Source organism: Nestor notabilis, unplaced genomic scaffold, assembly GCF_000696875.1.
Source record: "Nestor notabilis isolate BGI_N333 unplaced genomic scaffold, ASM69687v1 scaffold28511, whole genome shotgun sequence".
NCBI lineage: Eukaryota > Metazoa > Chordata > Aves > Psittaciformes > Psittacidae > Nestor > Nestor notabilis.
The window spans coordinates 1-9,117 of record NW_009916729.1 but is presented as its reverse complement, the minus strand read 5'-3'; the positions used below and the strand labels follow the sequence as shown (position 1 = coordinate 9,117).

Below are 9,117 nucleotides of genomic sequence, written 5' to 3'. Positions count from 1 at the left end.
GGCAGGTTCAAGCCATTCCCCTTGGCCTGTCCCTCCATCCCTTGTCCAAAGCCCCTCTCCAGGTCTCCTGGAGCCCCTTTAGGCCCTGGAGCTGCTCTAAGGTGTCCCCTTCAGGAGCCTTCTCTTCTCCAGCTGCCCCAGCCCAGCTCTCTCAGCCTGGCTCCAGAGCAGAGCTGCTCCAGCCCTCGCAGCAGCTCCATGTTCTCCTCTGGATGAGGAGTTATGGCAAATCTACTTTTGTGAATAGATCAAAAGCACAGCACATGTTTCTGCCCAAGATGACTGACAGAAGGCACATCTCTATCATACAGTTACAAAACATTCCTGAGCATTCCTGGGGGACAGCAAGTTTAGCACTGGAAGCAGTGGACAAGGCTGTGCTAAGGTAGCTAAGGTTATTTAGGCCGAGTAAGAGGGAAGCTCAAAGCATGGTCCATTAAAGCTATTAACCCAGAGGGCTGCCAACGGGTCTGAGGTTACTTACACTTGGGGCCTCTTTAGAGTCCACTTTAGCTTCTTTATTTGTGTCCTGGGATTTGGAAGCTGCTTTTGCTGCAAACATTCCCATAATCCCTTTGGGCTGCTGTGTGGTTGGTTTAGAACTTGATGGTCCATGGCCGTTTACTGCAGGGACACTGGCAGCATTCCTGTCACCTTTGGTCTGAGAAGCATCCTGCACAGACGTCTCTGCTGGAGGAACTTCAACCACTGGCCTGGGGACTGCAGCAGCACATCGAATGGCACTAAACCTGTGGGTTGGAGGGACAAGTTTAATTAGCTTCTTACTTTTCACCTTGGTTTCCTGCCCAGAAGCATCTTCTCTGGTCCTGGGCTCTCCTGTGTCCTGGGATCAGCTACAGCAGTCATTTTTCTCCTTCTTAGTAGCTGGTGCAGTGCTGTGTTTTTGACTTTCAGCCTGGGAACAACGCTGATAACACCGATGTTTTTAGTTATTGCTCAGTAATGTTTACTCTGACCAAGGACTTTCTCAGTCTCATGCTCTGCCAGAGAGGAGGGGAAGCCAGGAGGAAGCAGAGGCAGGACACCTGACCCAAACTGGCCAAAGGGCTATTCCACACCACAGCACGTCATGCCCAGGATAGAAACTGGGGGGAGTTACCCGGAAGGCCCAGATCGCTGCTCGGGTCGGGCTGGGTATCGGTCGGCGGGTGGTGAGCGGTTGTGTCCTCTCCCCTTGTTATTCCTCTTATCATTATTATTGGTAGCAGTAGTGGTTTGTATTATACCTTAGTTACTGGAGTGCTGTTATCTCAACCTGTGGGAGTCACATTCCTCCAATTCTCCTCCCCATCCCTCTGGGAGCAGGGGGAGGAAGGGAGGGGAGTGAGCGAGCGGCTGCGTGGTTCTGAGTTACCAGCAGGGCTTGAACCACGACGTCTTGTTATAGTTAAAAGAGTAAAGTAGTTTGTGCCTGGGACAAGAAAGAAAGGCTGGCACAGAATGAGAGGATGGAGACCTCTACTGAGATAAGCTGAAGCTGTCAGCAACAACCAGCACATTAGACCTCAGATCAGCCTTCCAGTATCTACAGCGGGCCTAGGATGCCAGAAAGAGACTCTTCATCAGGGACTGTAGGGACAGGACAAAGGGTGATGGGTTTAAACTGAAACAGGGGAGACTCAGGTTAGATCTAAGGCAGAAGCTCTTCCCTGTGAGGGTGCTGAGGCGCTGGCACAGGGTGCCCAGAGAAGCTGTGGCTGGCCCATCCCCGGCAGGGTTTCAAGCCCGGGTGGGCACAAAACCTGCTCTAGTGGAAGGTGTCCTGCCTGTGGCAGAGAACTGGATGATCTTAAGGCCCTTTCCAAGCAAACCATTCCATGATTCTATGATTCAAATGCTAAACAAGCTGGTCAAGATGGAGCAGACTACATTTTGTTCCTGAAGGGGTTCTGCTCTGTAAAGTTCACAACATAAATTGTATGTCTGGCTGATGATCCAAAACATTTACAACTTCCAGATGCATTGACAGAGTCCACTACAGAGGCAACAAGCAGCCACAATCACATCAGCCAGGTAAATAAATCATAACTGAAAGTAGAACTACTTGAATAGTAGTAGATCCAGTAGTAATAGATGATCATCTAATAGATGATTCAGAGGTAGGTACATAAAGTCATCACCATATAATCACTGGTAGACAGAGAAACATCTCAGCTTGTACCAGTCTGAAGTGTGATTGTTTGGGGCTGCAGAGCTATAGGAACTGAACAACGTGCTCACAGTTACAATTCACTGACAGTCAGGAATAGCAGGACCCAAAAATAACTGACCTCGACTCCCCACTGTGCAAATCACAGGCAAAGCCTTCCAGATTTCCTACAGAATGCCACAAAAAGGGCACAGATTGAGGCCTCCCAACCCCCTGAATTACACAGTGTGGTTTTATTTGCATAAGAACTAAATCAGGCTTCTGCCAATTAATTTCTCTGCCTCAGCACTAGCAGCTCACATGGACAACCCACTTCTCCTCAGAGCAGGAACTGTGATGTGTTAACAAAACAACACCATCTCCACAGCATTTCTAGGCTGCAGCAGCAATCTTTTGACATTCAGACCTTTAAAGGAAGGAAAGAAGACATTGAAGGAAGATATTCCTACCCTCCTTTGTACTTTCAGTGTTTTCAACATGGTCAGTGCTGAAGGAGCTTCGCTTCTACTCCAAACACCCCCATAAGTACCACCACCCCCCTCCACATTACAGACAGACTCACAGATGGGTTTGTGTTGAAGGGACCTTAAAGCTCCTCCAGCTCCAACCCCTGCCCCGGGCAGGGACACCTTCCACTAGAGCAGGTTGCTCCAAGCCCCTGTGTCCAACCTGGCCTTGAACACTGCCAGGGATGGGGCAGCCACAGCTTCTCTGGGCACCCTGTGCCAGCGCCTCAGCACCCTCACAGGGAAGAGCTTCTGCCTCAGAGCTCATCTCAATCTCCCCTCTGGCAGGTTCAAGCCATCCCCCTTGGCCTGTCCCTACATCCCTTGTCCAACGCCCCTCTCCAGCTTTGTTCTTTTTGTTTAGGTATTGGAACACTGTTACAAGGTCTCCCCTGAGCCTTCCCACCTCAGGAAAGATATATTTCATATATAAAGAACAACATTTTATCTTCAAAAGTTATACTGACCATGCAGCAAGCACATTTTACCCTCACACGTTCCCAGTTAGCTTGCCTTAGTGCTGCTGTGTGACTATAGCTTGATCCAAAATACACTGAATAATCACTGAAAAACCAAGCAACACTTGGACTATGCTCTGCAAGCAAGGAGCTGCTTCTGCTTGGAAAGCCAACATTAGCAACACAGATTAAATCCAGTTATTTATATTAGCACATCTAAATACCTCCATCACCTTCCCAGCATCACAGGTCCCACATAAACACAGAAGAGGATCCTGCCCCAGAGTTTGAGAGATCTATGGACTGACAGGGGAGTGTAAGAAGCCAAGAGGTTGTTTGCTATGAAGCTATAAAGCTCTGACTTTTGCAGGTACTGCAGGATCTTGTCCCAGAAGACAATTCATGTAGTTGACAGGGAAGAGGGAACATTCTCAGTTTGAGTCTAGTTCAGCCAGGTCACAAATGAAGCAGCTGAATGTCTCTTAGTTTGCTTGGGAAATCCTGCTCCAAAGCCAGGCAGGGATTTACACATCAGAAAGCTACTGCAGAACCTGAGTTGTCTGAACCTCCTGGATGCACAAACCCTAAAGGGAGATCCCTCTGAGACACAAGGGGGGTGCCTGAGAGTAAACAGGCTGGAACAAGGCAACTGCAGCCAAACCTACAACACCCGTTGTCACCAAGAGAGCGTTTTCTAGCCCTGACATTCACATTTGAAACACAGGGTGGTATTTTCCTCAGCCACACTCTTGTCCACACTTTGTTTCTACTTTCAAATTATATACTCTTTCTATGACACAACATTCAGGCATCCCCCTCTGTAAACCAGATTGGTCATGGCACTGTACATCCTGATTACATCAAGCTGAAGCTATCGTGGTGGAAACAACATATAAAACAAAATGCCACAGCTGCCAGGCAGCTTCTGGAGGGGAGACAATGACCCCTGGAGACTGAAGCACCTCTGAATTCTAGGACTATTGTTACAGAATCAGAATGGTTTAGGTTGGAAAAGACCTCAAAGCTCCTCCAGCTCCAACCCCTGCCCCGGGCAGGGACACCTTCCACTAGAGCAGGTTGCTCCAAGCCCCTGTGTCCAACCTGGCCTTGAACACTGCCACGGATGGGGCATTTCTCTAGTTCAACCATGAAGGACACCTCTGCTGCTTGGTTTCTTTTGGACACTTCCCCTATGCCTCAGGCTCTTTTATATGGAGAAGAGGTTCCTGTAAGACATCTTCAGAGAAGTGGGTAAGTCCAGTCTCACAAACCAGAAGGCAAACTCATGTTAGTGCTTTGCTGAGCACATCACTCATGTTTTCTCAGTCTGTTTCTATTTACTGTGTGACTGAACACTGGATTAAAATGGTCCTGATCAAGCCTGACCTAGAAATGAGAATGAAGTTTCCAGCCATCAGAGAAGAAAGGTGCTGGAACAGCCTGTGTCTTGGAGTAACAGAGCAAGTGAACCAAGTGCAAGATGAAAATAGCTCAGTTTATGAATCAATCATACCATGACCTGTCTGCGGACTGCTCTGGCACAACTTAGAAGCTCTCTTCTAGCTTTCTAAAAATCCAGGCGTATCTGGGAACCATTGACTTCTGCTGAAGTGCTCTATGTAGCAACATCTACCCAGCCTCAAATCATAGAGTCATAGAATCAACTGGGTTGGAAATGACCTTTAAGATCATCAAGTCCAACCACCGAATCTCCAACACTTCTCCTGTCAACTTCATCTTTTAAACAACCAGCCTTTTGGTGTAGGAGATCCCTTATAGGTAACAGAGCAGACCTGCAACACAAACACCAGCTGGACTCTCCTGACTTCCTTCCCTAGTGAGCTGATCCCTCCAACTCCCTGCCCATGTTTTTACATTTATAAGATTTGCCCCTTTCCCCTCCTAAAAATCATTTGCTTCAGCTTGTGCTAGCCCTTTATCCTTCTTTCCCTTCATGGTTTATTTTCTGTCTCCCACCATGACCCCTGTATGCCAGCTACATGTGCCACCAAGAGTCTAAAGGGTTCCTGGCAGGCTGTGCTAGCCTTCTACCAGCTGCTGAAGAAGAAAAACCAAGAAGCAACTCACTTGCTGCAGTTGTGCAGGTTTGTTTTGACAATATCATAGTCTGTGTTGTAGAGGGGTCCACTGTCCTTGAGCAAAGCTTTCTGAATGCTGTAGACATGCACGCTTGCAACTGTGGATAGTTTAGACTTCATTGCTGAGGGAAACAAGGAGAAAAGTCCTCTGTTAGCACAGAATTAAGTGGCAACATTAACTGTTAGGCTGTACAAAGGATGGAGAAAGACTCACAGATCACTTGACAGCAAGGACCTGAACACAAAGACATGTAATTGTACCTTTGTTCACTTTGTACACTAAGTGAGAACTCAGGGTAACAGACCCCACATGTTAAACATGTTTCCCACTGTACACTCTTGGTTCTTACACAATATTCCTAGTTCTTACACAACTGAATTGAGAGCAATCCCTCTGTGATTACCCTCAAAATATCCAGTGCTTGGGATCCAGAATATAGATTCACAGACTGGTTTTGGTTAGAAGGAACCTGAAAACTCATCTAGTTCCAACCCCCTGCCATGGGGGCATATCTATATGACTACCTAAAGCTAAGGAAGAAAAGAGATGGCCATAACCCTACCCTGCTGGAACTGCTCTCTGCCATTAAGGTAGCATCCACCTTATCAACTTGCATCAGTGTCGTCTCTAGTAGTCTGCTGGGATCCATGTTTTGTCTCTTCCACACTATTTAGACTGTAACCCCCTTGAGACAAGGGCTGGTTTTTAGGAATTCTTTGTTCATTGCTTATATTGTTCTTTCCACACAGTCCTGGTCTGAGACAGAGCTTCTAGGCACTGTAAAAATAAACCCAGTAATCATTTTGTGGGGCCACTCCTAGACTATACAGCCCTACTCCCATCAACAAAATCTCAGCCTCTTCCAAATGTAAGTCATACCTTTGGCCTGTCTTCTAATACAAAAACCATGCCCAACCCTTTCCTCCAGAGCAAAACAGAGTATTACGTAGCACTCATAATTCAAGAAACATGACAGATAGTAGTTGTGCTGCTCAACAATCTACTCCTCTGATGAGGAAGGCTTTAGCAAGAAACCCACTTCAGATTTCAAAAAGCAAAATAAATGAGAGTCTTACAGCCCAAGTGAGGTCATGAGTGTGGCTATTTAAAGTCACCAATACCACACTATGTTCTCAAGTGCCAAAGATGTTATTTGACAGTAAGGAAGAGCCTGCAGTTGTGTTTCAATTGATACAGATCAGGTCTTATCAGCTGGACCAGCGCTGGAAAGATGGTAACACAACTGACAGTGTGTGGAGAGCAGTTGCAGGAAGCAGTGTTATAGTGGTGGGGTTTTTAAACCTTTGACTGTGACAGCAAATACCCCAGACAAGAGTCAGAACGTTCTCATGGGACATCTGAACTAAACCCCACAGGATTCAGGGCACATTAAGACTGCAATTGTATGTAACCAACAACTAGAATTACCTGCTTCAGCATCCTTGGGAGCCTAAAGGCTTAGAATTGTTCTAACACACCCTGAGACACTGCTGGATACTACTAAAATACTGCTGACCTTAAGGAGGAGCTGCCTGTCAGTGGCAGGGAGGCTGGAAAGAATCACTGACTGAAACATGCAACATAAAAAAACCCAAAAAAAGATCAGACCCAAATTACCAGCCTGAAGTAACAGCCCTTGGCTCAGAGATTGAAAATTCTGAGAAAAAGCTGGTACAAGAAGTACACACCTGAACCCAGCAGCCTGAGCAGGCACTTACATGCAGATGGCAAGTTCTGAGCTTTCCTCACTTTGCTGTTCTTTCAAAGGAAAAGTCAAAACCACATAATCTTCACAATTTGCTTACCTTCGAGTTGGTCCTCTCTCACTACTGCAACCTTGTGGCACTGTAAAAAACAGACAAATGGCAAACTTAACATACAATAAGTCTTCTTACATTTAAAGAATGGTGGTTTTGGTTATCTGACCTTGTAACAGTCTTACAAGACCTAACGGGGCTACAAGAAGCCTGGAGAGGGGCTTTGGACAAGGGATGTAGGGACAGGCCAAGGGGAATGGCTTGAACCTGCCAGAGGGGAGATTGAGATGAGCTCTGAGGCAGAAGCTCTTCCCTGGGAGGGTGCTGAGGCGCTGGCACAGGGTGCCCAGAGAAGCTGTGGCTGCCCCATCCCTGGCAGTGTTCAAGGCCAGGTTGGACACAGGGGCTTGGAGCAACCTGCTCTAGTGGAAGGTGTCCCTGCCCGGGGCAGGGGTTGGAGCTGGAGGAGCTTTAAGGTCCCTTCAACCCAGACCACTCCAGGATTCTATGATCTACTGAATAACAAAGTCTACCAATTATAGGTGCAGCTTTACAGCAGCAGAGAACACTGCCAATGCCTTAAAACAGTCATCAGCCACTAGTTCTGCCTTCCTACTTTTCCAACAGACTGTTCCAGAGATCACTACAACCCTGAAGAAACCCTCTGTCCTCATTCCTGACACTGGAGATGAAACAGATAAAACAAAAACTAAACAACTGTGCACGACAGTGGAGAACAGCAAACTAACACAGCTGATACTCCAATGGTAAGAAATCTGCCACACTACCCCACATCACCCATGTGTATTTAGACTGCCAGTAAACTGTATTGCAGCAACCTGTAGCAAAGACCGTGGCACCAGAGAAGCAATACACTGTGAGAAATTAAGCACTAAATTAAAAGCCAGAAATTAACATTTCTGGAAAGTGTGGCCAGTCTTCAAGGGCTGTACCTGCTCCATTTAACAGGCTGATATTCATACAGAGAGTATCCAGAGAGACAGACCAGACAAAATCCAACTATTAATTTTGTGTTTAACTGATACCACACATTAGCCAGCAAAAGAGGAGAGAAAACAAAGGCAACTTGAACCATTAAATAAAGATTGAGAGCCTCAGTCCTTCACTGAGGCTGATAAAAAGCAGCAAGTGTGCAGTGCTTAAGGCACGATGAGAATGATTTGTGACTGATTTCTATCCCTGTCTCCTTTTGGATGAGTCTTGCAATGGAATCCACAGCCTTGTGGCTACACCTACTGCCAGCAGACAGTAGTGCAGGGTTACCACGAGCACAGGGCTGCATGTGAAGCACTCGCATCCCTTTTCTACCCAAAACTGACTTGTGCCAGGTATTACCTGGCACCAGCTACTCCAATACCTGCACATCCTCTGGAAGCATCGCCCAGATCTGACCCTCTTTTCTCACCTGCTCCCGTTACCCCTCCAACAGCCAGTCTAAGGATGTCTAAACTCCTCCAGCGTGGCATTCCTAACCCTGGCATTGCTTCATCCCTGCTCCTGATGACTTACTGCACCTGCAGGGTACCCTCTCTAAGCAGATACTGCCATTGCAGTGTTCAACACCAAGATATTTAAAAGCAAACCAAGAAAAGAAGTGACTTTTCTATGTTTACCTGGGTAGATCTTGTCTCAAAAATACCCAATAAATAATTGTTTGATCCTATGTCAGAATTCACTTTTTGCTTTAAATATATTATGGCAAATTTAATAAGAATAGAATGTGTTGATAATAAAAATAGAATGTGTTGAAAACCCTCTGGCCAGTTCTAACGAGCCAAGAGATGCCACTTTGCTATTTCCAGAAGAGATCAGGGGAAAACCTGCTAAACTCAGGCTATAAATGTGACACTACCTTTAAATGTGACACAGCTTTAAATAAAAGCAATGTATTTATACTATATTCATATATATTTATAGTGTACTTATGTATATTTGTAGTATATTTAAATATATCCTATATTTATACATAGGATATTTACAGATAGCATATTTATTTAAATATATTTATGATATGTTTATTTAAATACATTTCAGTATATTTATAAAACATTTATAGTATGATTATTTACAGTTTGCTTATCTAAAATATATTTGTCTATATACTT

At 45.7% G+C, this 9,117-nt stretch overlaps 1 protein-coding gene across 1 annotated transcript in view; it reads right to left on the bottom strand.

The window, feature by feature from the left end:
- POLD3 (polymerase (DNA-directed), delta 3, accessory subunit) overlaps positions 1-7,079 on the bottom strand; it is a gene marked incomplete at its 5' end in the record, with an annotated part of 25,297 nt that extends 18,218 nt beyond the window's left edge. The window contains 5 exon segments of the mRNA XM_010024697.1: positions 485-505; positions 508-592; positions 594-749; positions 5,223-5,355; positions 7,040-7,079. Coding sequence (XP_010022999.1) covers positions 485-505; positions 508-592; positions 594-749; positions 5,223-5,355; positions 7,040-7,079 — 435 coding nt within the window.
- Between the last annotated feature and the right edge of the window lie 2,038 nt (positions 7,080-9,117).